Below are 15,927 nucleotides of genomic sequence, written 5' to 3' on the forward strand. Positions count from 1 at the left end.
AGAGATGTGGGGCAGGATGAGACGAGACATCAAAGGTCAAGCGACCGCATTCAACATCCTGTGATAACACCAAAGCAAGTAGGTATGCATAAGAGGTGACACAAATCAATGTGCTTCTGTCTCTGATTTCCTTTAGAGGAAGTACAGTACATGCAAATGCGGGCGTGCCAGACTAAAGAGCAGGTTGTACTGCCCTAGGGTCAAGCGTAGCTGTGAAAAACATCAATACATTTCATTTTCCAGAAAAAAAGAAATAAAAACTAGGTGTGTTGTGATATACCAGTATAGATAATTGTGAATCTAAGTTAATCAAATATTGATACTATCAAGCTGTCTCAGCTAATAAAGTGAAAACATTGAACAGTTTTTTTTTTTCCCAAAATTCAAAACTTCCCTACATTGTAGTTTGAGAGTATTTCAATAAGCAAAGAAAGAAGACAAATAAACCATTTTTAGAGGGTTTCTTTGTTAATTGGATTACTCTAACATCTATGGGGAAAAAAAACAAACCTCCAAGACCAAATTACAAACAGCAGTTAAAGAAAAAAAAAAATCAAATGTGGTTCTTCAAACAATGTTCTGTTTAATAGGGCATGGGAACAAAAGGCACTGTTCTAAAATAACAATGAGAATAGGAGATAGATATTTTTTGTCCAGTATAAACAAATCCAGCTTTAACTTTGACATCTACATTGAGAAGTTCCATATACAGGAGAAAAAAGTGACAGAATAAACCGTCTACTGCTTTCTCTGCCTTTTCACTCTGTTGCTCCTTCACCGATTCCCATTCATCTTCCTGCTCACCCATTCAAAGTTCCAGTGTCATGACCAGCACCTCCCTCTGTAATTTTGCCTGCTTTATTGAATAATTGACAGTTGGAGCGTGAGAATGTGTGTCAAGGACAAGGCAAGAGAAAGAGCATCCATTACTTTTCCTTTTCAATTCACTTCTTTTATTTGTCTCCACTCCTATTTAGCACAGTATCGATTCTCATTGAAGAGTACTTTGCTTCATTAATAGGGGATAATAATTCAATTTAATTACAGTATTCATAATAGATAATCATTATCTCCATGGCTGCATTTCACACTAATGATGTAATAGCTCAATACATTCTTAACAGGAAGGTTAACATGTAATTAGTTTAGTTCTGCACTCAAATCTGGAAGTACTTCACCTTCAAACTTCTAAATGTATTATTAAACTCATATCACCTGGGTATTTGGTCAAATCTCTTGTGATTTACCTTCGCAGCGAGGGAATGGGTGATCCCAGTTGCGGGTGCTGCCATGCTCACAGGTGAGGATGGAGTGACCCATCAGCTGATACCCAGGCAGACACTCAAAGGAGATGGACTGGCCCACATTGTAGCCAGCACCCACCACCACACCATACCTGAAGGGCTCTGGATCTGGGCACTCCTGTAGCTCATATGCTGAGGGCAAAAGAAGAGAGATAGCATATCTTAATTCAATCAATGTTGACAATGCCACTAAATTTGGCTTTGATTATTAAGTCATGATTTGAGCAGCTATAATGGATGCAAGACAGTAATATTTAAAGTCAGAAAGTCTTACAAGACACAAGACATCAAACAAACTACTGCTTGGATGGTTCTAGTGATGGTCACATGACTGTTTTTTCTTCCTAAAGGGGTAACGGTCAATTCAGATAACCTCCAGAGATTTTCCTCAACATTAGAAAAGCAGTACTATAGCAGAGATTCCACTATTTCAATTTAACACTTATTTAGCAATTATTTGTCTAAAAGCATCTGTTGTTCCTTCAACTCATTGTTTTTCCACCTCCTCCGACTTAGAGAAGAGACTTTACAGAGAAAAATGCCAGGGGCGGGTTTAACTTTTGCTGGCGGAGTTGATGCAGTCACCAGAGGTAGAGCAGGTAAATATTCTAACTTTTTTTCCTCTTGGATACAGAACCTGAGCAGGCAGTGAGCCCAAAAGAGCTAGGCATATAAAAATGACTAAAACACTTTTATTTCTATGGATCACAGCTTCCTTTTGAAGGAGATAACTCATGCAAAACTGCAAGAAGGGGGGCATTTGTAAATACAATACTTGATTTATATGCTAATGTACACATAATTATGTAAATGACCATTTTACCTTTCGATTTGTTGGCTCATTTGTTGAATCACTAAATACAAATTCTCAATGCCTGTTGCATATTTAGACAAGGGGAATTTATCACATGCAGGGATGAAATTAAACCTTTTATCGACACATGGTGAATCAATGGTCTAAGTGATCAACAGTCTTCTATATAGACTTTAATAGATTGGGGAAATTCACTAGCTCTTTCTGCATTTTAGGCCAATTCACTAATGTTATGGCAATATGTGATTAAACTTCAGCCTGAAGCAACCCTGATGGTGCACAAGTATACTTCATGACACAACAGTAAGCAATCCAAGACATTGTGATTGGCCAGTTTTCTTGCTGACATGGCTTCACCGTATAATTACCTTCAAGTATTTCATCACAGGCCTACCAAAGGTTAATAACTCCATGTTCCTATCCTCTGAATCTTTTCCTTTATGTACATAACCATGTTTGAAGTCTTACCTTGGTACTCAAACCGGAAACCTGGTTTGTTCTGCGAATGGTCACTATGGAAATATACAGTGGTCTCATGGGAGGTGGTAAGGACAGAGGAGGGAATATCCTGACCGCTGAATCGACCAATCACAGTGCTCGTGTCAAGGGGCCCATTGCGTATCTCAAGGAAATCATGGTTGGCCTCGGTGGAAAAGTTGAGGAATTGTATGTGGGCTCCTGGGAAAATAAGGTTAAATGATTGTTTGTGGGAAGAGTGTTTGGAATTTGAAATTGACATGTTCAACCAGGTATATTTACAATGACAAACATCATTCCACAATCCAGGTTTTTCAATGTGGAAATGCCAGTGTGACATGTTGCAAGAGGTTCTTCGGTTGCTCACCGTAACCAACAGGCAGGTAGATTCTCCAGGTGCAGTCACCGTTGCTAGGGTAGTTGCCAGGGAAACCAGGACTGAGAATCATTCCCTCCATCTCCTCCCGGATTCCACCACATTGAGCTGGTAGATACCAGACAAAGCATTCATTAGCATTTGCAAACAGTGAGTTTCCCACATTAGAATAACAATACAGACACACTCTGGTCCAAATAATGGGAGTTCTGAAAAAAACTACAGTGTTAGCTTTCAAGATCGTACACCGTAATGTAAGTTGATCCTTTTGTTTAAGTTATGACACAAATGAGACAAAATACTTTGTTAGTTTGAACATAAATTATGAAGCCAATCAAGTAAACTTGATAGAATTTCAAATCATAACCCTAATATTTAACCATTGTGGAGGGTTTAAATGCAAATATGCAAACACTTAATGTCTTCTTTTTCAATAAATCATTGCAAATTTAAGCTTTATTAGAAACAAACAGAATATTTGTTTTAAAATGTACTGAAGTGAATGCAACAAATAAGCAAAAATTGTCAAAATTAGTAGATGGTTAGAGTGAGTCTATACACAAAGTCATCAAATGTTCTCGCTATTTAATGATCCATCTTGATGCAGCAACGAAATCTAACTGCGAAACTTAAATTTAAATTTTCTGTACACCAAAGTTTTTGTTATTATTGTAAATCATTACATTTGTCAACTTTTCATTTGATCTTGCCTTTTTGAACTGGTATCAAAGTCTAAGACTCAAATAAGCAGGAACATAGGTAAAACTGAGGAAAAAAAGAATTGTGTAAAAGGTGAACAAAAAAGGTGATGGGGTTAAAAAAGATGGTCAAAGGAAAAGAGAAAAAATATGAAGGAATAAAGAAAACAGGAGAGAAGATTAGGGAATAAATGCAACAAAAAATCTTCTTAAGTCATTGGATGGAGAAACCACAGAGAAAATGGGCTGCTCTAAACAGTGTTTCTGGATGGAATAAGAGAGGGGTTAAATGTTATCCTGTAGTCCAGTAGCAGAAGAAAAAGCTTGTGGTAATCAGGAAACTGCTGATGCCTGTAAACACGATGAATCTTCCTTTGATTTCATCCAATCACAGTCTGAGATGGAACTAATTAGGCAATGGTAGGTTGTTCCTACAAGAGCAACTCATTTGTCAAGTTTTTTTTTTCTTTTTCTTTTAGAGGCAGGAATATTTTACAAAGAAAGAGTGGAAACCATGGTGAAAAATAAGTCATTCAAGGTGCAAATGCAAATTAAAATAAACCACCTTTGAAATATAATCTTTGGATTTTTTTTTCTTTTTTTGGTATTCTAAGAGGCAGCAAGCTAATTGCCTGCATGTTAAGTGTTTGAGAAACAGTCATGGAAATGTAGACCGATTATCACCTGCAGTTTGTAGCAATATGGTGATGTAAATCTGAAAATGAAATGCCTACAAAGACATTGCTAATCTGTACACTGGCACATTGAGAGGAAAAAGATAAAAATTATTAAAGAAAACTTGTAGGAAAGGGAGCAGAAGCGGCAGTATGTGAAAGCAAATTAAGAATAACAAAAGCTTTTTTTTACCAATGCAGAGAGGTGGTGGATAGTTCCATCTTCTGACGGTTCCAGGCATACACGTTATGTGCGAGTTCCCCTGCAAGGAGCATCCATACAGCAACAAAGAGACACAGAGAGAAAAGCACAACAAAAAACAACAGATTAATTAACATGTTAACCCCACAGTCACCCATCTGTTGTACCAATTATTTAAGCCTGTCGCCTGTCTCCACATGACTTCATGCGGTGAGTAAATCACCAATTCCATATAAAGTGACAAAAGACAACTGAAAGGTAGCGTCACAAGCCTACTGTGACGCCTAAACAAAGAGAGAGGCAAAGTACAGTTAGTAAAAAAGGACAGTACCAAAAAAGCTAATAAAAGTCAAAATGATAAAAAAAGAAAAAAAAAAAGAGATATTTGAAAATAATATTGACTCAGATAATATTTTGCAGAATGTCTGTAGGGTCAGGAAGTGGCAACTGAACTGTTGAATGGTTGATAATGTCTTCACATAGTTTTTAAGGTGAAGGATAATGCTTAAATTTCCTCTATGCATGCAACTTATACATTTGATCTGAATTTAGACCATACTTACAGATTCATATTCAAAAGCTCACTTGTGCCTTAAAACATAATCTATGATCATTAATCTTTGAAAGCAACAAGGCACTTTCCCATAGGCAACAAATGAAAAAGCAAGAATTATATACACTGTACATGATTCCTTAATTATCTTCGATTGTGGGTTTTAGTCATTTCTTTTGACCAATTGCTAAACTTTCGGTTTTTGTGCACAGGCACCCAGAAGCTCATCCATCCATAAATGCAGATAAGGTTATTCACAGTCGCACTGGTGATGTCCTCAATCAAGACAAAAGGAACAAAGATATGCTGCAATGCTTCAGCAAAGACAAAAGAGAATGTGAAAGAAAAAAACTTAGATTTAAACTTAAGGCTCATCATTTATTGATATGCCGATTAATTATTAACGAGCAAGTATTAAATTTAGGCTCAGTTTTCAGTATTTGATGTCTATGTTCTTTCTTATGGAGCTTGAATCTACATGTCAAGTTAACCACTGCAGCCTGACCTCTATTATAGTTTCATGTTAAGCCCGACAGACATACTCTTTTGGAAGACAGTGTTCCTTTGATTTAATGACAGCACATGGAAACAGAAAGGCCATTTTCATTTGAAGGGGTTTTAGACTTGTTTTATTCAAAGATGTGCTGTGTCATAAATGCTGTATCAATATATAAATGAACAGATTATTTGGAAGATCCTGATAAAAAGCTACACTTATTCTAATTCTGTGAAGGAAGAATGTTTTTGCTTGTCTTCTACTTATTGTAATATTAATTACTCAACCACTTACAGAGTAGAGTTCTGTGTGTTTAAGTTTAAAGAGTTTCAATTCTTTAAAAACATGACATGAGACTAAATGTGAACTCAATTATAAAAGGTTCAAACAGAGGTTTAGCAATTATTTTCAGAGGATGCAAATTGTGTTAGACCTCAAACATACAAAAGTGTTTCTTAAGAAACACTTAACTTAGCATTTGTTTGTTTAACTCTTGGGAATCCATTGGAACATGTTAAATTAAACTGAGTGTTCAGAGAGAGAGAAAGGAGTAACTGAGATTTCCCTGAACCTTAGTTGCTTAAAACAGCTTCATGCTGTTCATGTTCTGTTACTATTACATTTTACCAAAACAAGTTATCATAGCCATAGCACTACTATACTGGTACAATTTAATACAAGATATACCATCAACAAGAATAAAAACAACACACGGTGCTAATAATATTAAAAAGAATTTTGTCCTGTCTTCAGTATTCTCCATAGTTGTAACCATCTTATGTAACCATAAGGAGAGATTACAGAAGACGTAAGCACCACATTCTATTAATTGTAAATACCAAATGTTACTTGTTTAGTCACTTGTTTAGTCACCTACTTTGACTTTGGATAGCCGTTTGTGATTGATAAACCTATGTGGAAAGCTACAAAGTAAAACAAATCAAAATCTTCCCTACATCTATAAAGCTAAAGATGATAGAAATAGTTTGGAAAGACTAAGGTTATGCACATAGGTTCTGGTGCCCATTAATAATAAGGCCACAGTACTTCTCATGTTAATGCAAGTAAATAATTCGACTTCACAGTTCACAAAGGCTGATACATTCACAGATCATCTGTAAAATACTAAAAACAAACTTGAATCCTTACAATCTGATTCAGCTCTTTTCTAGTCTCCTTTTCATGAGATTCTGCTTTATCTAGTACTGTAAAATGTTGCAGCTTCAACAGGTCACTGAAAAGGGAAGCTGAAATGTGCAGCACTGATAAATACCAGAAAATCAGCAGTATAGAATTTATGGTAATTTATTACTGAGCCACATCTTAAGGCAGGAGATGTTACCTGTAGAGTATAACCAGGCTCGCAATGGAAAGACACCACGTTATTCATCTGAAGACGCTCCCCGACCTTTATACCATTCATAGGAACAACGGGCTCTGGACAGTTGGTTAGAGACACAGCTGTGCAGATGAAGAAAAGAAACAGCAGGGACACAGAGGGAAAAAAGATTTAAAAAGGAAAATTTACAACAAAAAGTTGACAGTAAATTGCAGGACATTCATGTAACTCCAAGGAGAAACAAGCAGGGCTCTTACAAACTGTTCTCCTGATTGATTTAATACAAGTGGTACCCGTTTGTCCTATTTTTTTTTCCACTTACTTTTGTACTCCAGCCTGAATCCAGCTGCAGATACACTAATATCAGAAAAGAAATGCAGGTAGAGTTGGTTGGAAGTGCTGTTGAGGAGAGCCGGGACCGTTGTGCCTTGGAGAGAAGATGAATAGTAAGTTATGGCATCTCTTCCACAGGGTGACCCCAACTAACAGCACATGTCACTGGCACATAGCTGAAGAGCTTATTCCTTTTATATTCGATTACTTCACTTTGTGAGTGAATGCATTTGCAAAAGATGCACACAGTATTGCATACTGTAGAGTAACAGTTTCACAATAGTGTGGCATACTCAATTTTAGGGAGATAAAGAGAAGAAATCCCAATATTTCAGTACATATTCAAAGAAAAATTATCCCAAAAAGACAGAGAGAGAGAGAGAGAGAGAGAGAGAGAGAGAGAGAGAGAGAGAGAGAGAGAGAGAGAGAGAGAGAGAGAGAAAATAAACACATTTTATTAACAGGAAAATATATGAATTTCACTTTCATTATTCACTTGAAGATGCATCTATAATTGACTGACTAAAAACAAAATGAGAATTTCTGTTGTTGTATCAATGCTATGATGGGAGTAACAAAAACTTTTGAAAAGTGATTAGGCTATGTTATGTTTCATGTTCAGGTAAATCCCCCACACACCCCCAAATTATATACATATCCAGCAGTACCCGAGAAGCTGCCAAGCATGGTGTCAGTGTTGTCGCCTCCGTCAAAGACCTCCAACGAGTCCCAGTTCTGCTCTGTGACAAAGCTGATTACCTGGATCTGAGACAAGTGCGAGGCAGAAAGATGGGATGGAGGAGAAACTCAATTAGCAAAAAGGAAAAAAGGAAACAACAGTACAGAAAGAACAATTGGTTTTAGTCAGCAAATCAAAGGCAGTAGTGCCAAGAATGTGTATGGGCAGGAAGTCAGGAATTAGGTGAAAAGTTAAAGATTAATGAGGTGGAGACGACAAAGAGATGCATGTGAAAGAGATTCAGTAGAGCACAGAAGTACAAGTCATTTGGCTTGTATCTACTTTCTGCAAAACAACCCAAAGCAAAAAAAAACTCAGTCACCTTCTCTGGAGTGAATGAATCCTAAATAGAAATCACAACAGCCTCGGAGCCTTGACTTTAAAGTGAATCACATTAGAAATAATCAAAGCTGTTCATGATGGTAAAGAACAACTAACAGGGCAAAACAAATTACCATCAGTTTTCTTTTTTAAAGGCCATCTTGTGAGGTTGTGTTAAGTGTTGGGCCTAGGATCTGTGGAATATTTATAGAAATACAGACTGAGTCCTATTAAGCCAATGACATCTGTCATTAATAAAGCAAAGGATACCACATTCTGCAAGAAAAGCAATGTGGATACTTACAAAGGCTGTCCAGACTAAGCATCTAAAAATTCAATTAGTGGTGGAACTGGGACCAAACAAATTGAGAGTATGCTCACTAAAAATTTGTGAAATTGTCAGAGTACTTGCAGTTTACAGTGAATCTGTGAACGGGAATTTGATGTGTCAGTTACTGAATATTTGCTTATAGACTTTGTCTAACATTCATTCATTCAGCAGCATTCTCTGTGCCATTCCTCATTTTTACATGCTCTCCAAGTCTCCCTTTCGGTTCCCTCACACCCATTCCTTTGCCCTCTCCTCTGCCTTTGATGGTTATAGATCGGATATGAGCCAATTAAAGGGGCTGCGGGGGCTCTGGTGCACTGGGCTCCCGGGGAGACAAGGCAGATCACAGATTGATCTTTCATTAGGGGGCCGTGGAAAATGTGCCAACAAGGCACCTCGCTCCTTTAAGTTCTCTTCTGGATCGTGACACTCCAATCTAATGTGTTTCTGGTAGCTGGTGAAAAAGACAGAAACAGTCTAGCAGGGATGGGGAACATTCTGCAGTAAAGTGCTCAGAACAGAAAACTCCATGTGGCAATGTGAAAATGTGCCTGCCTTTATTCCAGGAAACAAAGAATCCCAAATGTTGTTAAATGACCATATGGCAGTCAGAAATTCAGACATTCATGTTTTCTTTCTGTTAAATCATGTTTATACAGTCTACTCTTTGTTTTTACTTTTGGAGTACTTTACCTCTAAGCTACTGCAGTGTTAGTGCAGAGTGCAGCATGCTAAGTGGGCCTGTGGGCCATCTCGTGTATTTGACCTGCAAGGACAGTCAGCTGAGGAGGGGGAGCTAATAGCTGAGGGACGACTCTGAGGTCATTAAACACAGAGACTGAAACATTGGCCGAAAAAACTTTCAGGCAGGCTTATCCACTGGGACCTGGCCCTGGTTCCATCACACACACATAAAAGAATGACAATATGCAAACTGAAATGATTCCCAAGAAAGGCAGGCAAAGTAATTGAAGAACCAGTCACACATAACTTTTGAGCCTGTGCAAGGTCAATCTTTAAGCTGGTCTCTTTCACCCAGAGAAATCGAAATGGTATAACTTAAAATACAGTGCATAGCTTTGTTAATTCGTCTTTGGTAACCTGTAAACACATGACCACAGAGAGGCTTGTGGTTAAGCCATGCAACAGTTTGGTGAAAAAAAATGGTCAGATAGATCTGTTTTAAGAAACTAACAGACTGATGAGTAGGCAAATTTCTTTTTCACATTTACACGCGAGTAGATAAATTATACATCATCTGGATTTAACTAAGCAAATTAGTAAGAACCTGTCCTTGGGAATGGACTGTGGTGATTAATATTTTTATTTAACACTAACTGATGCATGGAGTATGTTCTCATTTCTATAAGCATGTCAAAGGACACTGGACACATGTCAATGGAATATGTTACTCTGTTTCAGAAGGGTCAAATTATTGAAATGTATGAAACAAACAAAATAACTGAGGAGATTGCTGAATCTTCAAAAATCAAACAATGCATTCTAAAAGCCTGTAAGAATAATGTCAAGCTATCACAGAGCAATAAATAAGGTCAGAATAAAATCTTAAGTAACTGTGATCCGAGATCATTTAAATGTTCGGTGAAATCAAATCACATAAAAACATTTACATTCGCTCATTTAAGAGACACCAAAGCAACTTCATGATAGTGTTTAATAAGGATAGTAAGAGCATTTCCACATGTAGAGTGTGAAGGGAACTCAAGATATTGGGATTAAAAAGCACAGTCGTCTTAAATAAACAGTTATTAGCGAGGTTAATCACAAAAAAGCTTTAGTTTGCTAAGGAGCAGAAAAATCAGACTCAAGAAATCATGAGGTCTGACAAGTCCAGATTCAACCTGTTCCAGGGAGATGGGCACATCAGTAAGAGTGGTGAATGAAGTGCTACAACTATTGTGTCTACCATACAAGCTTTATGACCTGGGGTTGCTTCACTTGCTCAAGTTTAGGTTCAGCAAAATGGGGTCAGCTGAATACCTTATAATTTTAGGATTTTTCCATCATCATTAATCATTGGATTAGCCACCACAGTGTCAAGACCTTCCCCTTATTGTGATTCTTTGGGATTCCCTTCTTCCAAATACACAATTGAAACATTTTTAGTTAGAACAGCATAAATTTGTTCTTCATGAGCTCATACTTCTCTGGCTTGCTTGTAGATTTGTGAGTTGGAACTGGACTGTTGGCAAACTAGGCTGAATCTCTCTCAAATTTAATCATACCTTTTATTCATTGTTGAGATAATTACAATCAAGAGATCATTATTAGTGACATAACTCCATTTAGAAATGAATAAAATAGTGAATGATAAACAAACGGTGGAGAATAAATACTATTGCACAAACCTGGATTCCTGAGCCTTCAGGAACTGTAATCTTCCACACACAGTTGAGGCTGTTCAGATAAGGCTCAGGGAAACCAGGAGATAAGATGGTACCAATTCGTTGGGTCAGATTTCCTCCACATGGAACTGCAGAATAAAAGAAAAAGGGAGCTTGTTGGATCACAGTATGGATACATATTGGTATATTTGGGTTGCAAGCCCACTCCACAAAGTCCTCACCCACAAAGCCATGAGGTTCTATTGATAACATCCTGGTACCAGACACTTCAGGACACCCATGTCTTTTGGATTATATTTAGTCCATGACCTGACTGGTCAGCGTTCTTTTGGGTGTTTGAGGAGGACCTACTCAATATTAGGCAGGTGGTCCTAATTATAACTGATGGGCATTCATTATGCTTCATGTTTGTACAAAAAACTTTTCAAACCTGGATTCTGACAGTAGGACCAAGAACATTTTTCGAAACTAGGTATGAGTATGTAATCAGGATGGATATCACATAAACAGATATCAAAACAGATATCATATAAACAGATTAGAAATACGGCATTTCAATCCAAACTGTTAAGAAAAAACATAAGATTTTAGGACAAACTAAACTTTAATCATTAAATTCCAACTGGAATAAAGTTGCACTTGATGTCAACACACTGGGTATGATCCATCTTGCATCACATGCAATATATCACTCTTAAAGTTTGTGAACAGTCCTCAAACAGTTGCTGCTGTTTAACTCTGCTGTCACCAGCTGCTCTTGCTGTATGTTGTGTGTGAAGGCAGTGTCATTGTAAATACCGTACATGTTGACAGCTCCGCACGCATTTGTGTGTGCATGTCTGTGTCTATTTGTGACCCTTAGCAGAGCAAGCACCTGTGTGCTACATGACTGGGTCTCACTGTATCGCTACAGGCAATGGCTGGCAGCCTGCATCTGTGTCAAGAAAGGAGTTTGACACTCAGGGCATTAAGCAAAGAAAATGAGTGAAGGAACAAAGAAGGAAGTGATCAGAAAATAAAAACACAACCAGACTGGCTTGTAACTCAGAACATTGCTTCGTCTGTTTCAAGTAATGATGTCCTACCTATACAGCTCGGTATGGAGCTGTTCCATTGTGCCAAGGCATTGGGAACCGTTAAACATTCAATGGCACTCGATCCCTCCAGCACATAACCTGGGCTGCACTCAAAGCGGATTACAGCACCCACAGCAAAGTTGTTGCCCATACGACGGCCATTTCGAGGCTCAGGGACTGAACTGCACTGAGTGGCACTGGTCCGTGGCACAGCTATGAAAAGAGAGAATTCCACAGATCATTAAAAGTGATTATGCTCTGATTTTGAGCCAATGCGTTATATCTTAAATGTAAGGTTGCTGTATCTCTCCGAGTTAAAAGAGGCTTCAGGCATCGTACTATTGTAATAGGCTTCAACCCAGCCCGTTTTTAGACATTTTTTCCTCTTAGAGACTATTTTTATGTTGGTTTTAGTTACTTAACGTTGCAGGTGTAAACTTATGCATATTACATTTTAGTCACTGTGTCTCATTGAGATTTCTTACAAACATTAAATTAAATTAAACAATTTTCTATAGTCATTTCTCGCTACTTGTTCATGATTCTTTTTGTGCGACATTGTGATACGAATAGATTTTACTAAATCAATATCGGTTTACTTACAACAGAATGCTAAATATATTTATTCATCAAATTTTCTTTATAGCTGGCACGGCCTTTGGATAACTACAGTAAATGTCACAGATGGTAAAGTGTGCTGTTTAAGTAAGACAATCATTTAAAATCTAAAGTTGCTCTTCAGCTGAACCTTTTGTCTAAACAAGCAGCTGAAAACGCAGCTGAAATCTCCCAACTGCGGTTGTTCAACAAGAGGAAGGCCAAAAGAAACAATGCAGAAGAGTATGTGTGTGTGCCAGTGTGTTGCACACTTACCCTGGTAGACCAGATGGAATCCTCTAGAGCTGGACTGGCCTTTAGAAGTAAATCGGATCAGGATTTGATTGGACGTTGCTAAGGGCAAAGATTCACCTGAGATGGACAACAGTTGAAAACACGGTTTGTAACCTTTTCAGCATAGGTCTACTTTGAATTCAAATTTACTGTGGGTACAAACAGTACAGATGCTAGTAGTACTACTAGCTAGTAATACTTCCACACTTCCTCATTAGAATGCTAGTGGCAGTTTCCAACGTGAAGAGGAAAAAGGTATTTTCTGGGAATCTGGAAACGAGACAGAATACGGGTCCCTGAAAGCTGATATATTTTGATATATTTTTCATGTACTGGATTTCAGGAAAGTGCAAGTACGTGATCTGACTGCGATCTTTTGTTTAGTCTGAAGCTGTGCTCTGCAATGTTATAATTTCACAGAATTGCCTACTGTGATGAAAGCCCATCATGCTTTACTTCACCTGTGATCAGTGGTGTAGTGGTGCCTGAAGAAGAGTGTTTACACTGTATACACTTTTTTTCTATTTTTTTTATTTCATCTTATCCAAGCAGTCCGTTCAGTAAAGGATAAACACCCTTCTTTATGAAAAGTGACATGTAAGACTGCTTTACCATGCTTGGCTGATCCAAAAATGGGCCAGCTGTGTTTACACATTGTCACTTAACTTCTGTAGTTTGACATCAGCGATTAAGCATCATCAATATTAGCCACAGAGGAGGTGCAGATTTTGCAAAAAAAAAAAAAAAAAAAACACATCTCAGTACTATGAGACAACCATATATTCGCAGAAGCTACACAACTAGAAGGAGTGAGTCAAATAAAGACAAGTGCTGTTCATGCCTTTGGAATCCGAGGAAAGAAACATTTACTTGCAGCACACAGCAGAACGGGGTGAACTTTGGAAGAGATTTAGGAGAGGGTAGATTTAATAATGAGTAAAAAACAAGAGTATACACTCCATATCTGTATACATATCCTCCACGCCACGATATTGTCAAATGTATTGAATTTATACAGTGATTGGAACACCTGAATTTAATTATTTGGATGGGTGAGTGAATATATATTTGGCAATATAGTGAATATCCTGCATTGTACCACTCTCAGTGATGCGCTTACAGTTGGTGCATGCAAAAGCATTTTTAAAACTGTCAAAAGGTGGAACCTTCGCTTACTAATAGCGATAGCATTATATTACAGTTACAGCTGAGCATATGGAGCATGCTCTATCTCGGATGCTATGAGATGCCACAAACTTTGTAAATCTAATTTCTAATTTCTAATCAAGGGTCAATTTCTTTAATTTAATTTGCAGAATGAGACTATCATTCCAAATGCAGTTCCCAGTATTTCCCAATGAGCAGATTACAACTAGAGTATCTACATCTGAACAGTGTAACAAGTGCTGAAGAACCAGCAACTACGAACTGCGTTCTCTGAGTGAGAAGCACACAAATTCCAGGTTTAGTTTTTCTTCATTGTGCTGCTTGTTTAGCAGAGCTGCAAACTCTCTTTTCAAAAAGGTGTGTACATTGAGTTTATGTGAGCCATACATTCACAAAACATATACATACAAACATAGAAACTACAGGTTATAATCTGAGAAAATGTCAAAGGGTGAACACCTGCAAAGGTTAAAACTTAATTATCTTGTTAACCATTAGTATCACTCAAAGAACATTTGTCTATACCTAAATTGGCTATTTTTCATTATAAATAAAACCCACAGAAAGAAGATCTATCACTGCAATCTTCATCAGCTCGTGGTGTAATTACTCACAACAAAACCCCGTGATAGATCTACGGTGGTGGAAAATGTGTTGGCTGACGTAGAACATGATACCAAATGTGAGCATCTCTGTCTCTCTCTCAATGAGCTGCTGACTGGCTCTCTGCAGTGAATCTCATTACTCTGTGTCTGCTTGCCGTCACACTCTAGTGGGAGACAGACGTGCTTAACCCCAGAGGCAACATCTGTGTGTGTGCTGCTCAGTCTATATGGAGTATGCAAGTTCCGCACACATTTTTTTGTTGGGCCCGTTTCTTCACATTTAAATGTAGTGTCCTGAGACAGCCTCGATGATTTCTAATGTGTCATTATTGCGATCGCTTGAGTTTCTCTGTAGGAGCCCTGAAGCGTGCTGGGTGGTTTATTAGAGGAAGCCCTTTCTACATGCTGTCATGGCGACAGTGTTTCATAATTTGCTGTGCAGTGCAGGTATTCACCCAGATAGACCAAACATGTGTCAGCATGTAACTTATCATCCCTCTGGCCACTTTCCATCTTCAAACCAGTTTGCCCTTAAAGTGATCTTCCATGCTGGCATATGGAAGACCTACAAAGACGGATATCACTTCGGCTGGAAGTCAGTCATAAAAATTCAGTGGCAGTTATGTGTTTGCACTGATTCAGATACAACTGCCACAAGGAATCATGTCAGAAATGAGCTCCAACAGGTTCAGAGATAAAAAAAAAAAGAAAAACAAAAGGGCTAGTCAAGTGAGAAGTATAATAGGTAGATTTTAGATTCTATAAATATATGTGCTGAATGTATTCAGCAGTATGCTAGCAGTGAAACTGAAGTAGCAAATGCACGCTAGCAGTGTAAGTGGTCAAAACTTCCATGTTCTCCTTGGTTTCTGGTCCTAAATGACCATGAGAGCAACAACTGCCTTTTTTGACAAAGTTTGAAAATTTGCATTTAGATAAGTCTCCTTGTTTTTTTTTCTGTTTAGTCCTCTTGTCCAATCTGCCTACATGCTGGCGCCTTTTCTAATTTCCATCTTTTGGTGTTAATTTATTCTACTTCCTTTTTTATTATGTTTATGGCTGATAATTCACAATCATTGCCTTCTCTTCTCAAAGAGTAGTTTGCCTCACTATACATTAGAATAATGAAAACACTCCATGGAATGCTTTAATAAGACTAGTTTTA

The 15,927-nt window shown here is 37.8% G+C and overlaps 1 protein-coding gene across 1 annotated transcript in view; it reads right to left on the reverse strand.

The window, feature by feature from the left end:
- Positions 1-15,927, reverse strand: part of csmd2 (CUB and Sushi multiple domains 2) — a 212,409-nt gene that overhangs the window by 42,586 nt on the left and 153,896 nt on the right. Inside the window, exons 34-43 of the mRNA XM_072370602.1 lie at positions 12,973-13,068; positions 12,109-12,312; positions 11,027-11,151; positions 7,935-8,031; positions 7,256-7,360; positions 6,937-7,055; positions 4,537-4,606; positions 2,963-3,079; positions 2,587-2,796; positions 1,248-1,436 (exon numbers count right to left, since the gene is read on the reverse strand). Of these exons, the coding sequence (XP_072226703.1) occupies positions 1,248-1,436; positions 2,587-2,796; positions 2,963-3,079; positions 4,537-4,606; positions 6,937-7,055; positions 7,256-7,360; positions 7,935-8,031; positions 11,027-11,151; positions 12,109-12,312; positions 12,973-13,068 (1,332 nt within the window). The remainder of the gene's footprint in view (positions 1-1,247; positions 1,437-2,586; positions 2,797-2,962; positions 3,080-4,536; positions 4,607-6,936; positions 7,056-7,255; positions 7,361-7,934; positions 8,032-11,026; positions 11,152-12,108; positions 12,313-12,972; positions 13,069-15,927) is intronic.

Source organism: Leuresthes tenuis, unplaced genomic scaffold (genome assembly GCF_036924035.1).
Source record: "Leuresthes tenuis unplaced genomic scaffold, fLeuTen1.0.hap1 SCAF_18, whole genome shotgun sequence".
In the NCBI taxonomy this organism is placed as follows: domain Eukaryota; kingdom Metazoa; phylum Chordata; class Actinopteri; order Atheriniformes; family Atherinopsidae; genus Leuresthes; species Leuresthes tenuis.